This window comes from Ambystoma mexicanum, chromosome 5p (assembly GCF_040938575.1).
Source record: "Ambystoma mexicanum isolate Mex_15411 chromosome 5p, UKY_AmexF1_1, whole genome shotgun sequence".
In the NCBI taxonomy this organism is placed as follows: Eukaryota; Metazoa; Chordata; class Amphibia; order Caudata; family Ambystomatidae; genus Ambystoma; species Ambystoma mexicanum.
The window spans coordinates 409,513,719-409,530,586 of NC_090930.1; the positions used below are offsets into that span (position 1 = coordinate 409,513,719).

The window sequence follows — 16,868 nt, forward strand, 5'->3', positions numbered from 1 at the left end:
CCAGCATGGTGCTGAGGGTGCTGGAATTGGCTCACAAAGGACATCAGGGAGTGGCCAAGGCCAACGCCCTGCTCTGGATGAAAGTCTGGTTTCCAGGCCTTGAAGAAAAGGTGGAAGAGATTGTCCGAGTCTGAGTCTGGTGTCAGGCGGTGTTGCCACGCCAAAGTGAGCCCTACATCGAATGCATGGACTGGAGTGACATTTCCTGGGAACAGTGCACATGGAATTTGGGTCCACCTGCCTGGACAATCATTTCATGGTGATTATAGTTCAATGGTCACAGTATCCAGAGGTGTAGTTCGTAGAGTCCACCTCTCTTAAAGATGCGATACAAGGTCTCGAGGAGATCTTTGCTACCCATGGACTTCCCGATGAAGTGTGCATAGACAATTGACTGAGTTTTCAAAGCGGCGAGTACTCTTGAGTACCTCCAGTGCCTAGGGATCCAGCATAGTAAGATCACCCTGGTTTGGCCGAGAGCAAACGGGGAAGCAGAGAGAATGAGGAGGACCACAAGTAAAGAATTCCGCTAGTGCAATGGACGTCCCATATTTATTAACGTGGTCTTGTCACAAGGCTCTTAAAAGGAACACACCAAACTCTCTAGCCAGGGGTATCTGCACTTGGCCTGGGAGACAATGAAAGAGGAGGGGTGGTGGGAGAATAAAAGCACTCAAGATGTCGTGCAGGCAAGAAAGGTAAATCACTGAGTGGGGGCAGGGTTGGCGTTTGTGATATCTTAACAGTACATCCCTAAAGTGGCCATTGGAAGGTGTTTCCGAAAGTTGACTCGTAAAGCTGGAATGCAGATCAGTGTTATGTTCTAAACCACATCACTGCATTAGAGCGGGACGTGGTTCAATAAACGTGCCGACGCGTCACCTCGCACAGGGGGACGGCAGTTAACATTTGAGCATCAAGGCTGGCTGGAGTGTCTTATTTAGCGTGCCGGCAACTCGCCTCTTCGGGCCCTCACAAACGCACAGGGCTGGAGCGATTCTGATCAGGCCCCTGGCCTAATACAACACTGCGATGAAGCAGGATCGACCCAGGCAGCAGAACACAGCAGGGGAACATTGCCCCTCCATAAGCCTGAATAAAATAAACATTAAAATAAAAAGATGAAGTGAGGAAACGAGGAGCACACAGATGCTGACCAGATCAACAGTCTTATCAGAATACGATCAGTGTCTGCCACCACCACCACAAAGGAAAATAACCAATGGTATGGAGTAGTATGACCAGTAGGCCTTGTACTGGATCAGTAACAGATAGTGGGGGTAGCTCCTCTCCACACCAGCATATCTAATAAAAGAAGCCACGCCAGGCCCATCTACCCCTGCCAGGTTGGCACCCACTTTCAGCCCCAACCCCCCACCCTGATATGCACACAGGGTGGTTTAGGGCATGGCAATGGCCCCATTTAACCCATACTCTGAACCATCATCAGTTGGGCCCAGGAGGACCCTGTGGATCCATAAATTCAAAATGGCCATGGTCTGCAGGGATGTTGCCACGCCAAAGAAAATGCTGTCCCACCTGCTGTTGAATGCGGGAGATGACACACTGCACATCTACAACTCATTGCCGTGTTCTGTGGATGATTATGGTTAGAAGGCAGCAAACAACGCCCTCACCAACCCTTTCATGGCCCAACTCAACCCAAATTATGAAGTATTCAATGTCTGCATGACAGTACAGTGTGAATCTGTGATGCTTGATGCATACCACACACGACTGCGTCGGCTAGCTCTGTTGTGTGAGTTTGAAGACATTTGGCCTCATTACGAGTGTGCCGGTCCGGTAACAGCGTTAACGGTAAGCCTACCGCCACTGTTGTTACCAGACAGGCACACTCCCAGTCTGCAAGCGGCTGGCATCCCACCCAACGCTCGCAGACTTCACGGAAGCACCGGCACTGTTATTAACGGAGCCGGTGCTTCCGTCCTCCCCATTCCCATTAAGTCCTACAGGACTCAAATGGGAATGGGGATTAATGATTTTCCGGCTCCTCACTTCCAGGAACACCGGGGTCATAATCCCCGAGTGTTTCCGTGAAGCCAGGCACTGGAAAAATGTACCAGTCCAGCGGCAACCTGCCAGTTTTACCAGCACGGCTACCGCCGGACTTGTAATGAGGCCCATTGACAAGGAGTTCAGACGGCAGATTATCAATGGCATGTACTCTGAGAAGACGCGCAGGATCATATTGAGTGAGAAAGGCATCCCTCTACCAGGCATTTTGGAATACAGCTGCCAAAGAGAGCTCTTGCACGCCAGAGGTGCCCACATGAGCACAACCCTGCAGAAGCTACAACTGACACAGACGCCCATGGTTGCCTTGATCACCAACTGACCACAACCGAAAGGGGACTACAGGGAAGCCCAACAGGCTATAGGGTGGCCCCCAGAATCCAAGGGCCCAGCGACTGTGGATGGTGTGGTGGACAGCGAGATAGCAGGCGCAACTGCCCGGCGCAGGGCACCACTTGCAGCACATGTGGCCGCCTGTATGCCGATCATCGTTCACCCTAGCAAACCAACGACCACCAGAGGCAAAAGCACAGCAGCCCAAAAACAGGGGAAGAAGAAAGGAAAGATCCACCTAATATCCGCACTGGAGCAAGGGGAGAAACAAACAAAGAAAAAGAAAAGGTTGGTGCAAATAGGCAAGCAAGATGTCACAATGACCATCAGCACTAGGGCATCAGTTAACATGATGCCCCTCAAGACACCCAGCCAACACCAGCAAGAAACCCTTACCAGTGGTGGGGCGGTTTCACACTGCGCTCAGCAGGAGAGGTTGACCGACAATACAAGCCAAGATGTATGTCCTAGACGCTGGCATCGAGTGCCTGCTCAGCTGGAGCTCAGCAGAAGACTTGAGGATAATCAAATTAATCTGCAACATCACGGACAGCAATGAGATACGGGACCTGTTAACGAAGCACCCCAAGCTACTCCAGGGGATCGGGTGTCTAAGAGACAAAGTAGTCTAGCTACACATTGACACTACCATACAGCCACAAGCGGTGCAACAGCAGAAAATGCCTTCCCACATGAGGGATATTGTCGCACAAGAGCTGTGCAAGCTGGAAAGAGATGGAATTATTGAAGAACTGACAGGGCCTACACCCTGGTTCTCCCCAATGGTGGTGACAAAGAAACGCAAACAATCTGAATATGCATTGACACGCGCTTCCAGAACACTGTTATCATCCGGGAGAGACACATCACCCCAACTTTGGACAAGATCATCGCAGGCCTCACAGTGTTCAAACTATTCTCAAAGATAGACTTAAATGCGGGATACCACCAGCTCAAACTATATAAGGACTGGAGAATCATAACAGCGTTCTCGACGCACTTGGGACAGAAGAGGTACAATTGGTTAAACTTTCGATATCTCATCTGCAGTTGTGGTTTTCCAGCAAATAGTACAGGTCTTGCAAGGCCTCCCGGGAGTCCTGAATGTCAGTGATGACATCTTTATCCACACAAAAGACAGAGTGGAACACATGCGCCGACTGGCAGCAATCCTCGACTGGTTAGACAAAGCTGGTCTAATCATCCATAAGGACAAGTGCAAGTTCCTCAAAGAAGAGTTGACCTTCTTTGGATATGTGTTCAACAGCAAAGGTGTATCCACAGACCCCCTGAAGGTTGCTGACATTAAGAGAACGGCACCACCCACTACGCCCACTGAGGTGCACAGCTTTCTGAGGATGGCAACATACTGCCGGGGGTTCATCAACAACCTGCCCACACTCCCAGAACTTCTGCAAGCCCTGACCAAACCGGACACCAAATGGGAGTTGAGCAGCTTGTGTCAAAATACCTTTGCAGGGATCAAGGAATCACTATCCACCAATACCACCATGGCATATTTTGACACCCGCCTCCAAACAGAGCTATATGTGGATACAAGCCTGGTGGGGTTGGGAGCAGTTCTAATACAAACGACCCCCACAGGGAAGATCAACCGGTGCCATACGCGTCCAGGGTGCAGACCCCTACAGAACAACGCTACTCGCACATCAAAAAAGAAGCCATTGGCGTCCTGTGAGGGTGCAGGCATTTTCACCTGTACAGTCAAAAATTCAAGACCTACAAGCCATTGATCCCCATCTTCATGGGCTCGGCGCCCCAGCCCGGATTGGGAAGTTGCTTTTGCAACTGAAACAATATGATTTCAACCTCCTCAAACGGGTGGGAGCGGACAACCCCAGAGACTTCATGTCCAGACACCCCTGCCACACCACGGCAGCAGAATAACCGAATCCAGAGAAACGGAGATGCACATCTGCCTTGTCCGTTCAAGCAACAAAACCAAAGGCTATCAGTCTGGCAGAGATAGTGGAGGCCACAAATAGTGACTCCTGCTGCAACCAGGTTAAATACGCAGTCCTGGCAGGTGAATGGAATGTGTTGCTACAGCACAACCACAATCGGATCACGAACTTCTTGGCCGGAGTACTCACGGTGCGCCACAAGTTGTCCATCACGAGCGAGGGGCTCACACTGAGAGGCATGCACATCCTAGTGCCATCATCTCTACAGCCAGGATCATGGCCCTCACACACGAGGGCCATCAAGGCATCGTCCTGACGAAGGCATGAATATGGTACTGAGCGTGCTTTCAGCAAGTGGACGCCAAAGTGGAAGCAACCATTGCCTCATGCATCCCATGCCAGGCCACAGGAGCACCATCGAGACCCGAACCCATCAAGTCTGGCCGAGAAGCACTGCACGTTGGGAAGCGATCAGCATTGACTTCTGCACAATGCAGGAAGGGCCTACCTCCTTGTGGCCATCGACAAGTACTGCCGGTACCTGGAAGTGGAGATATTCCCTTCACCGGCAGCAGAGGCAGTGCTACCAGCCCTGGGGAAAACATTTTCTATGCAAGGACTACCCAAGTACATAAAAAGCGATAATAGGTCCCTATTCCAAGGGAGTTAATTTTCAAAGTATCTGGATGACCTCCAAATATCACACCACCTCATCACACCACGGTGGCCCCAGGCCAACGGGAACGCAGAATGGTTTATGAGCACCACCAACAAGGTTCTCAGAATTGTGAAGGCGCAAAGACCCCATAGAAGTTTGAACTATACCATTTCCTCTGAAATGACTGACACCCCACGCATCAACCAACATCCCTCCGGCAGACCTCATATTTGGGACAGTGGTGCACTCCTCCATACCACCTCACTGCCGCAACTGGGTGAAGAAAATTGACAGACAGAAGATGCACGCAAAGAGCATACAAGCGAATCAGTACATGAGTAACAAACGACGAGCCAAAGGGTCTCACCACCAGGTAGGGGGATCAGGTGTTGGCCCTCCAGAACCTATCCAGAGCCAAACTTGCGAGCCCTTTTGACACCACCCCCTGGACACTGATCTGAAAGAAAGGAAACATGGTCCCAACTGGCCATGACGGAAAGTCAATAACCAGGAATGCCTTGTGGTTCATAAGGATGCCTACGACAGTGTGGAGAGAAAACCTGGAGGAACCAGACGAAAGAGTCTGTGAAAAGGACGATGATGAGACAATGGAATTAGAGACAAGTCAGGAGAGAAAAGGGGGCCACACTCCCGGCCCAGCAGAAGAAACAGCGGAAGCAGAAGAGCTAGCCCCAGCACCAGAAGAGGGCCTGCGGACCAGCATTTCCCAGACCTGGCGCACCGGCAGCATAGCCGATACCACTTGAGGGCGGCATGGAGGCCACCAGGGAAGCTAAGTGAGTGTGCTAACATGAGACTGGTTGTATGAATGGCACCAAGTATGTTATTTTGTTTGTATATTAAAAAGGGGGGTGTTATGTTCTAAACCACGTCACCATGTTAGACAGACGCTCCAGCTTATAGCGATTTTGCATTCTGCAAAAGGCTGCGAAAAAAGTGTTTTTTTTTTAAGTTCAAAAACTGCAGTTTTTCCAAAAACACCCACAAAAATTGCCGTTTTTTGCACAATTTTTTTAAAAAAATAAATACTCGGGGCCAGTTTCTCAACACTTGCACAAAAAAGGGGGCAGTCCAATCCCCAAAGGACATCCGAAAGGACTCTTCTTTTATGCACCCATTCAGATGTCCTTTTTCATCCCTTTGCACAAATCAGGGGGCGTTTCTGCGCATTTAAAAGCGCGTCCAAAATGGACAAACAAGATGCGCTTTTAAATGTGCAGAAATTGTAGGCAACCCTATGCACCCACTTTGAATAAGTGCACGAAGGAAGCCACTGCATTACAGTGTCTTTACTGCCTCATGCAATTATTATTTTTTTAAACAATTTTTTTAAGTGTGACAGCTGCTGCCTCAGTTGCATTTCTGTTCCCCAAATGGGATCGAGATGTGTTTTTTCGGTTACATTTTACAGTGACAGGACCTTTAAGGCCATTAATGGTGAAATGCACGGGGAGCTGTAGAGCATTGTCAGGAGAGCGCTTCCAACACAAACGTATTCAAGGTGGCTGGCCAGCGCATCCTTTGCGTTACAGCTCAGCCAAGTGGAAATGCGCAGGTCACCTTTGAGAATAAGGTGGCCTGCTCATTTCCAAAAATGGGTTATCTAAAAAACAGCACATCCTCTGCTCTATTTTTAGAAGCCCCGTTTTTGAGGATCTGGGCCTAAATCTACAGAATTCAAAAATGGTCATAATATGTGATTGAAAGGAGAGAGATGGTGAGTGATGGGTGAGCTGTGGAGTGGAAGGCAAGAAAACAAAGGGAGATCAGAGGAAGAGCAGTGGGTCAGAGGGGGAAGCAGTGGGAAAGAGAGCAGAGCGGATGCAGTGGGGCAGAAATCAGAGAGGGAGCGGAGGTACGGAAAGTGGAAGGACCATGGGCTCAGGGATAGTAGTGGACCAAAAGCAGAGAGGGGTTGGCCGGAAAGAGGCAGTAAGCTGCAGATTGGGAGAAAGGATGAGGGACGAGTGTGATAGAATGGGAGAAAGGATGAAAGATGCAGAAGTAGCACGCAAGAATGAAGCACTGTATACTGCGGGAGGAATTGAGGCACAAAAGGTGTGAGTTGGAAGTATGATTTGGAGTTTGGCAGGGACCAGAGAGCGCAAATTATGACTTGGCAGTGTGACAGAGCATGTGAGTATGTGTATGACTGAGCGTGAAGTTTGAAAATACAAGTTGTGATGGGGAATTGGGATGTGGGAGGTGTGTTGGGTGAGCAGTGTTGCCAGGTCCGCTTATTATAAGCGACTTTGGGCTTGTTTTTGCCCAAAGTCGCTTATAATATTTGGAGGTCGCTTGTCGCGGTTTTTGTCCGCTTGTTGGACCGTCTGTGCATGTGTAATTGGGCTTGTTTATTTGCAGTTAAGCCCATTACACGTTGCACAGAGAGTCCTGCACTGGGCTGCTGGCAGCACTTGACGGCAATTGCTGCTTTGTCTTGCTCTCGGGCGCGCCCTGTATTTTGCATATGCTTAGGTGTGTGGCACTGATGGGATCGTTACTTGACCACCAGGTGGCCCATCAATGCCAAATGCCTAAACATATACAAAAAGAAAGCGCCCTTTAAAAGTTTTGTCATGGAGACACACACACTGACATGTAAAGAAGGGGATTGTTTTAGTTTAGCAAGCGTCACTCTATAGCAATATTATCTTGGTGACATCCCTAGTGCTGACGCATTATCCACTAAAATCCTTTATTTATTTATTTTTTGAAAACTTTTTTTGCAAGACTGGGTTAGAGGATTATTGGAATCTACATACAACATTTTCTCGGACAGATGTATTCAGGAAGGCCATGTTTCTTTTCAGCTTCCAATTGGCCATGTTACACTATTATATAGCGCCTTGGATTAAGGAGCTATATAAAACAATAAATACAAATACAATGTATTTCAGGACCGTATTATTTTGCTATCTGGGACTTCTAGTCACCATGCAATAAAATATTGTTGTTCTAACACACTTTGTAGTGTTCTGTCTATGTATGTTTTTCTTGTTGTGTTATGTTTCTTACTTTTGATACCTTTCCACAATTTTTTAGGTGCACGCTTGTTTTTTCAGCTTATTTGGATGGGAGTCAGCTTGTTTTGGGCTTGTTTTGGAAGGGCATTCAGCTATTTTTTCCTTCCGACCTGGCAACACTGTGGGTGAGAGGTGTGTGGGTGTTTGGGAGATTGGAGAAAATAGAAGGGGAATATTTTGAGCATTACAACTGATAATGATTAATAACGTTAATAATATTAAATAGGCATCCACATTAAACCAAAAAATGTAGCCAAAACAAACACTGTTCTGCCAAGCAAGAGACATCTAGGACTCTTCCTATTAAATTGATACAAAAGAGACATACAATGACACCCTGGCTCTCTTGTAGCCTTGCACACGCCCTCTTTCCTGTACCAATCTTGCACCATCCAGTCAATAAAAATTGTGCTGCAAAAATGCCACCATAAAGGGTTGTGCCGCAAAATGTGCCATTTCATGCCGCAAAATCCTGGAGGGTCTGGACTTAGAGCAGGACGTGGTTCAATAAACGTGCCGGCGCAGTAGGACGGCAGTAAGCATCTGAGCACCAAGGCTAGCTGGAGGGTCTTGTTAGCGTGCCGGCCACTCGCCACTGCGTGATCCTGATCACGCACCCGGCCTGGTACAATGGTCGGGTACATACAAGAGTCAGTTAAGATATCAGTGGAAAGTGGACTAGAGGAAGTTCTGACGTTGCGTGTCTCGGTTAAATCACCTTGCAGCTCAGGCTGCGACTCCCGTGTTTGCACCCTGGAAAAACGTAAGCACAAATAGCTGAACATTAACCACGGCAGGAGTGTTGTGGCTACACAGGTAAGGCTCTCTTGCCACGGGGGAGGGGTGTCGTCATTTACACGTGTCTAATCAGGATGGCGCAGAAAGAACATGCCAAGCTGCACTCCAAAAAATGGCAGTCACGAAAAAGACAGCACTTAATGATGTGGAGGCACTCCAGAAATCTGTTAACTGCTTTTAAAATATCACTTGAAACAGATTCCGAGCGTGAGCCAAAGCACGTGACCTTAACGGAATGTATTAAAGGAAACCTCGTCAGGTCATCTGCGAAGATCTCCTCTGAATCTGATAGCTGCGCTGGGTGCAGCATCCGTGACTTGTCTCGTGACACTGAAGAGGGAACTGGGCAGAAGAAACGCGGCTGAGCAGAGCTTAGGCGACCAGTGGTGCCAGCCCAACACACGGGGAAATAGTACCGGATCAACAGCAATTTAAGTTACCTTTTAAAGGCGTAAAATAGCCCAGCGGATTGCGCCTGCTGTCTAGATCTGCAAGGCGTAAAATAGCCCATCGGGTTGTGCCTGCTGTTCTGTTTAGATCTGCGTGCCGTAAAAGAGCCCAGCGGGTTGCGCCTGCTGTCTAGATCTGCATGCGCCTACTGTCTAGATCTGCATGGCGTAAAATCGCCCCGCGGGTTGCGCCTGTTGTCTAGATCTACATGCGCCTGCTGTCTAGATCTGCATGGCATAAAATAGCCCAGCGGGTTGCGCCTGCTGTCTAGATCTGCATGCGTAAAATAGGCCAGCGGGTTGCGCCTGCTATCTAGATCTGCATGGCGTAAAATAGCCCAGCGGGTTGCGCCTGCTGTTCTGTTTAGATATGCGTGGCGTAAAAGAGCCCAGCGTGTTGCGCCTGCTGTCTAGATCTGCATGGTGTAAAATAGCCCAGGGGGTTGCGCCTGCTGTCTAGATCTGCATGCGCCTACTGTCTAGATCTGCATGGCGTAAAATAGCCCAGGGGGTTGCGCCTGCTGTCTAGATCTGCATGCGCCTACTGTCTATTTCTGCATGGCGTAAAATAGCCCCGCCGGTTGCGCCTGCTGTCTAGATCTGCATGGCGTAAAATAGCCCAGCGGGTTGCGCCTGCTGTTCTGTTTAGATCTGCGTGGCGTAAAAGAGCCCAGCGGGTTGCGCCTGCTGTCTAGATCTGCATGGTGTAAAATAGCCCAGAGGGTTGCGCCTGCTGTCTAGATCTGCATGGCGTAAAATAGCCCAGCGGGTTGCGCCTGCTGTTCCGTTTAGATCTGCGTGGCGTAAAAGAGCCCAGCGGGTTGCGCCTGCTGTCTAGATCTGCATGGTGTAAAATAGCCCAGCGGGTTGCGCCTGCTGTCTAGATCTGCATGGTGTAAAATAGCCCAGCGGGTTGCGCCTGCTGTCTAGATCTGCACGCTACATTCCGGTCAGAGGTTTTTAATCAAAGAGGCTCAGACGACCAGTCATCACTCAGAGGCCATTACAGCCCGTGCCATGGGGCAGGCCGGGCATACAGCCCGTGCCATGGGGCAGGCAGGGTAAAGGCTGAACCTGCCATCGCAGCTCTTCCTATCTTAGGGGGTAGCGCCCCATCACCATTCGGCTGTTTCGCGTCTTTACTGGTAATCATTGGACCAGCTGCCCTGCTAAACATCACAAACATTTGGACAATCTAGTGTTTCGTATTTAAAACAGTGCGTTTGGCATGTGTCCCTTTCTCAGTAAAGCCCTGGGTTGCATGTGTAGAAATGACACCACGTGCCACCCGCTGCCCACTGACCCCGAACCAACCAGGACTCTCCAATGTACATTGCATGGACTGGGCGACCCCCCGCCTCCCCCCCAAGCTGCACGCTACAAGAGGCCCAAATACCAGACACAAGCCCCACAGTTTAGGCATCACCCCAGCCCAGGCCCCAACTTTGGACTCAACACGACTCTGGGATGCAACAATATTAGAAACTACACAGCATTTATTTTTTCTTGATACAACTAAGCACAATGCACACAAGGTGCTCTCGGGTTAGCAGTTTGCCATTAAAGCCACCCTTCTCCAAGAATGCTCTCGGTGTAACAATGTCGCAGGGATTGTTGTGTATGTTCACACCAAAGTCTGCCCAACTCCCAGGCAACCTGAAGTGCTTCGAGGCCATGACAAGGGCAGTTAGGCGCAATACACATGTCACTTAACAAAACACTTATTTTATGTTTGCGCGACAGAATCTAATAATAATCAATGTTCTTAAAATGATAAACAATGCTTGCGTGAGTCAATGTACATTGATAAGTGTAGGTGGCAAAGCACTTAAAGGGAACCCTGTCCGTGACTGCTACCCCCCCCCCTTTGATAAACGTTCTAGTTCTACACGCAGTACCCGCCCCTGACAACCATCACACGTGCCTTCGCCTATCGATCAATCCAGCCGCAAATACTGGGATCCGGCGGGATATCTGATCATTAACAATTAACGGTCATAATGTGTAATAATGCCCAGCAGACAGAGGTGCTCAGTGCTCGCGGAGGCGAGGCTGCAACACGCCTTGGAATGTAAGGAGAGCCCTGTGCGTGTATTATGCCGGGCAGCACCTACACTGTCTAAGAGTGAATTATTCATGATTAAAGGCACCCTTTCGTCTCACTCGGCCACAATTAGAAAGTTCGGACTTGGCGGCCATTTTGGGTCTATGTGAATAGCATCGATGCCCTACGCGAAGGGTGTCAGGTAAAAACGTAGGTCTGCGTAATACCAATTCTTGGGCACGTGTGAGAAGCCTCTCCCAAACTTTCGAGGCGGTCCGAATTAGGGGCATACCCAGATTTAAAGGCCTACGTGAAGGGCATCCCACTTTGCTAAGGTCTATGGGAAGGGCATCCTCTAACTTCAGTTACTGTCCACCCTCTGGGCATCATAGAAGTCTAGGGTCTTTAGGATTGCTTCATCTAACATTATGGTCCACCATGGGGCATGGTCTAATTCCAGGGTCTACACCAGGGGCTTCCTCTGACATTATAGTCCACCCTACGGATATTGTCTAATTCCAGTGTCTACCCAAGGGACATCCTCTAACATTATGGTCCACCCTACGGATATTGTCTAATTCCAGGGTCTACACAAGGGACTTCCTCTGACATTACGGTCCACCCTAGGGGCATTGTCTAATTCCAGGGTCTACACGAGGGACTTCTCTGACATTATGGTACACCCTACGGATATTGTCTAATTCCAGTGTCTACCCAAGGGACATCCTCTAACATTATGGTTCACCCTACGGATATTGTCTAATTCCAGGGTCTACACGAGGGACTTCTCTGGCATTACGGTCCACCCTAGGGGCATTGTCTAATTCCACGGTCTACACAAGGGGCATCCTCTGACATTATAGTCCACCCCTGGGGCATTGTCTAATTCCAGGGTCTACACGAGGGACTTCTCTGACATTATGGTCCACCCTACGGATATTGTCTAATTCCAAGGTCTACCCAAGGTGCTTCCTATGACACTATGGTCCACCCTAGGGCCATTGTCTAATTCTAGTGTCTACCTAAGGTGCTTCATCCAATGTTATGGTCCACTCAAGCAGCATCTTCTAATTCTAGGGTCTACATGAAGGGTGTCCCCTTTGGATATGGTCCACCCTAGGGTCATCCTCTAGTTTTAGGGTCCACATGAGGAGCTTCCTCTAACAATATGGTCCACCCTAAGGACTTCTTCTAATTCTCAGGCCCTTATGAGGCACGTCATCTAACATTATGTTCCACCCTAGGGGCATTGTCTGAATTTGGGGTGTACATGACGTACGTGCACTATTGTTGTGGTCCGTCCTAAGAGCATCATCTAATTATAGGGTATACACCAGGAGCATTCTCCAAATCCAGCATCTACATGAAGAGCTTTCTCTAACATTATGGTCCACTCCTAGTGTGTACCTAGCGGACATTCTTCCAACGCACGGCATCTTCGAATGTTATGCTCCACCCTAGGGTTATCTTCTAAATCTGGGGTCTACCCATCTGGATTTTATCACAATCCAGGGTCTCAATAAGGGTCATCCTTCAACTCTATGGTTTTCATGAGGTTTATGTGAGTGTCTATCTCCAAGGGTAGGGCCTAAGTAGCTGGCATCTTTAAACTCTTGGGCCTACATAAGAGAATATCTTTATTTATTTTAACATGTATAAAGCGCTCCAAACCCTTAGGCATCAGGGCGCTGGATCTATCGAATCTATCGCATGCACACAGAGGTCATCCTCCGACGTTTAGGTACAGAGTACGTCACCCCCGTTTCACAAGGACATCCTTCAGCTCTAGTGTCTGACAGCGTTGTTTATATTTTGGGTTTCTGTGGCAGTAATAATCCAACTCTTGTGTCTCTGTGGGGGGCACTCGGGTTTTTGGGTCTAGGAGAGGGGCAACCCCAGCTCTTGTGCCAATTGGAAGCGCATCCTTCCATCCTAAGATGTATGTGCGAGACGTTAGACAACATACGAGTTCATCTACGGGCGAGTCTGTGTGAATGTCCTTGCCCAACTCTGGGGTCCTCTTAACATCTGTGTACTGCAATGTCCAAATGCGGTGCAACACGGTAACATGCCTACGATCGGGGCAATGTTCTATATAAGGTGGGGCGCCAACTGAAAGGAGACAGCTTAGAAATATGCACCCAGGTATTGCCAACACGGGGCCGCATATCGAAGGGCATATTGCAAATCAACGTGAAGTGTATATGTCTCTATTGCAAGTCGGAGTAAAAACAGTGGCACCCCCAAAACAGCCCTTCCGTCCCCTCCATCCCTAGCCCCACTGCACCCAATACTGTGCAGAAGTCTGGCCAAACGGTAGCATGGCAAGTAGTTCATACATCGCGCCCTATTCCTCAACGTATGATGCCCCAGGATAGATGCTTATTCCTGATGTCCGGTGCGGTACAAGGCATGTTCCCAGAACTTTGCCAGTCTTACTACTGCCTCCACTGCCCCTAACTCTTCAAGTTAAGTAGGGAGCACGCAGTGTGCACCCGCGCTCCCTGCGGCACTGCGGTCACCAGAGACAAGGGCGCCACCTGCAGCCGCCGCTGCCGCAGCGCGCGAGCGAACGAGGTGTGTGTGTGTGTGGGTGGGTGGCAGCCAGACACCGGCGCTCTGCGGTACCGCACTTACTCTGCAGCGAGGAGTCGAGCAGGGCGGCCGCCTGCAGGAGGCAGTAGTAGCCCTCCATCTCCGGGGCGGAGATCTTCTTCAGGTCCTGCGATGCTGCCATGCCGCCGACGGTCCCGCTGCTGGGCGCCTCAGCGCGGGGGGACCCGTCCCCACTCCATGCTTCCCGCTGTGAGGCTGCCTCAGGCGGCAGGTGCCGCTGCCACACTGCGGGGCAGGAGGGAGAGCTCATGAACACTCCGCGCGGGGCTGGGGAGTCCCGTCTCGCTCAGAGGCTCCCTGATGACCCAATGCATGGGAGGAGGGACTGAGTGGAAGCACACCCAGCCAACGCAGAAGTGGAATCTGGATGCCAGCGGAGGAGGGGCCCAGAGGCAGAAGGTGTGGGCTGTGAGGGCCAGGAGGAGGTGGTGCCTGTGAAGGATGGTGCGGCGGCGTGGGACAAAGTGAAGAAGGGCCAGCGAGGCTGAGGAGAAACTGCAAGGCTGTGAGGGCAATGGCTACTCCACGAGCGCTGCGTGCAGAGACTGTGATCAAGGACAGCAATGCTGCGGTGAGGGAATTGCGACTGGAGAACGTCTGCGAGCGAGGGGCAGTGAGGCAGAGCAGAGAGACAGCAAGGTTGAGAGGAGAACGAACACTGGAGGACAAGAAACTGCACAGTCAGTGGAGCCGAGCCCGGGACTGCTCCCCAATATTATGAGTAGCCAACGATGACTGAAACGGTGTGTAAGTGTTGGCAATTAAAGGGCGTGGTTTTTATTGTGCATACATAATTGTAAAACATATTTTGTAAAGTTTCTTTATCAAATTCACACATAACAATAAAGCAATGTACACTTTTGGGCACGAGGTCCAGGAATCAAATTCAGGGGCGGCACAGAGGAGGCCAAAGACAAAAGGAGGTGGGACCACAGTCAAAAGAAGGGGGGCCTCCCATGAAAGGGAATATGTGACGTCACAAGCACTCCTGCACAGTGGTGTCACCAGGAATCACATTTAGGAGGGGCACAGAGGGGGCCAAAGAGAAAAGTAGGGGGGGCACAGACAAAAGTGGGGGGGCACCTACGAAAGGTAATGTGTGACGTCACAAGCACTCCTGCAGAGAGGCTTTTGTGCACACCAACTACCCACACCCCCCTGTACCTCCCCTCCCATCATAATGCAGGCAGGAAACCATTGAGTGACTAATGGCCCATCATTAGCAGTTTTGTGGCTACATTCTGATGGGGGGGGGGGGGGCTGCAAGCTGCTCGATCACTACTTGCTTTGAGACAAAAAGAGTATTGCTGTGTGATCTGCAGACATTTGCCTCAGTGAGTGTCACAAATAACACCACGCACAGAGAACATGGTCACTGCTCGCCTTAGGTAGGGGGGCACAATGGGGGGCACAGGATGTCAGAGGGGGGCAATGGCCCCCCATGTCCCCCCTAGCGACGCCATTGCTCCTGCAGAGAAGTTTTTGTGCACACCAACTACCTAACCTCACTGCACCTACCCTCCCATCAGAATTTAGGCACAAAACCATTAAGTTGTGCGCTACATTCTGATTGGAGGGGCTGGTCTTCACGGCAGAGGGAACTTAACAGCTCTTCATTATTTGTGGCCCTGTGTGTGTGTGTGTGCCGTGCAGGCGAACACAGCACTGCATACAGTGCAGTGTGAGTAGCCCAACTGACATAGGGGGGCCCAGGATTTCAGAGGAGGGGCCCAGACCCCTCTGGACACCCCTAGCAACACCAATGGCGTGTACCTGGCCCATGCCCCCACACCTGGATGGGTTGGCAGCTGTCCAGGTTCCCCCAAAAGTTGCTTATCTACATCCTCTTGCAGCCAGACTGTTTATCGTTTCCGCATTGGAAATTGTCCATTCCTTTGTCTGATAAATGTGCCCGGTTTTCCTTTTCTTCTCTGACTGTGGTGCTCCGTCCGGAGTACCAAGGAAACTGATCTCTCCCCACCTGGTGCCCCTCTTTTATCCTACTAGACTTGCCTCAGGAAAGCCATGTGTTTGGGGGCTTTTGTTGTCCCCGTGCTTCCTGCATTGCTTGTCTGGGCGAGGCACCTGATGGTGCATTAGCGCCCTGCTGTGCTTGGTCCCAATTCTTGCATATTTGCTAAACCGGCGGCGGGGGGGAAATCTGGTGGGCTGTGGCCTCTTCTCATTTCTGCTGCGTGTGGTAGCCTGTATTCTGTCCCTTGGTCACCCTTGCCCCCCAGAGTATTCTCCTGCACTTTCTAGCCGCAGGTGTGCCCCCTTCTGCAGCGCTAGCCAGGAGAGATACAGGGATCATCGAGGGACAATGAGGACTGGGGGTCCTGGGCAGAAGGGGCAGGGACCAGGGGCAGAGCCAGCCTCAACATATTGGGGGATGGGGGGTGGATGTCAATTTTGAAAACTGTTAATGAGACGGTACATTAAACTTATTGCGCTACTGATTACCCCCATCCGATGGCCGCCTCCCAAAGTGCAGGTGGCCGAGTAGATATTACGCTTTCCTTTGGCCCATTAGATCCATCTTTCACTCCAACTCACCAGAGGCGTAGCCATAATTCTATGACAAGTGGGGCCTGGAGCTAATGTAGTAGGGCCCACACTAAGAAGAGCCCATAGAAGGAAGGGCACTTGTTCTGCCCCAGCCAAATGCACAGTAGTGACAGAGTAGTGAGGGAGGGCAAACCAATCCAGGGAGGGTTGTCCCCTTGAGAAAAGTTTTTAAATTATAGCTTAAAATAGTGCATTTTGCAGTACATTTTCTGTGATAAATTAGGGAAAAAGCCACACACTTTTACAATCGGCTTTGCAGGGTAAGACTTGAAAACTCTGTTAGATGCCAACCCACCAACAATGTACATGAGCATTTTCAAATGCCTTTGCCCACTATACGCCAGTACTCAGCAAGTGTAAAAAAGCATGTTCATATTGACTGTGCTCACACATGTC

General features: G+C 50.1%; 1 protein-coding gene across 2 annotated transcripts in view; it reads right to left on the minus strand.

Moving 5' to 3' along the window:
* The window catches only part of MCF2 (MCF.2 cell line derived transforming sequence), a 1,935,885-nt gene extending 1,921,598 nt beyond the window's left edge, over positions 1–14,287 (minus strand). For both annotated transcript variants that reach the window (XM_069612795.1, XM_069612794.1), the window contains exon 1: positions 13,926–14,287. In XM_069612795.1, coding sequence (XP_069468896.1) covers positions 13,926–14,154 — 229 coding nt within the window. In that variant the 5' untranslated portion in view covers positions 14,155–14,287. The remainder of the gene's footprint in view (positions 1–13,925) is intronic.
* Between the last annotated feature and the right edge of the window lie 2,581 nt (positions 14,288–16,868).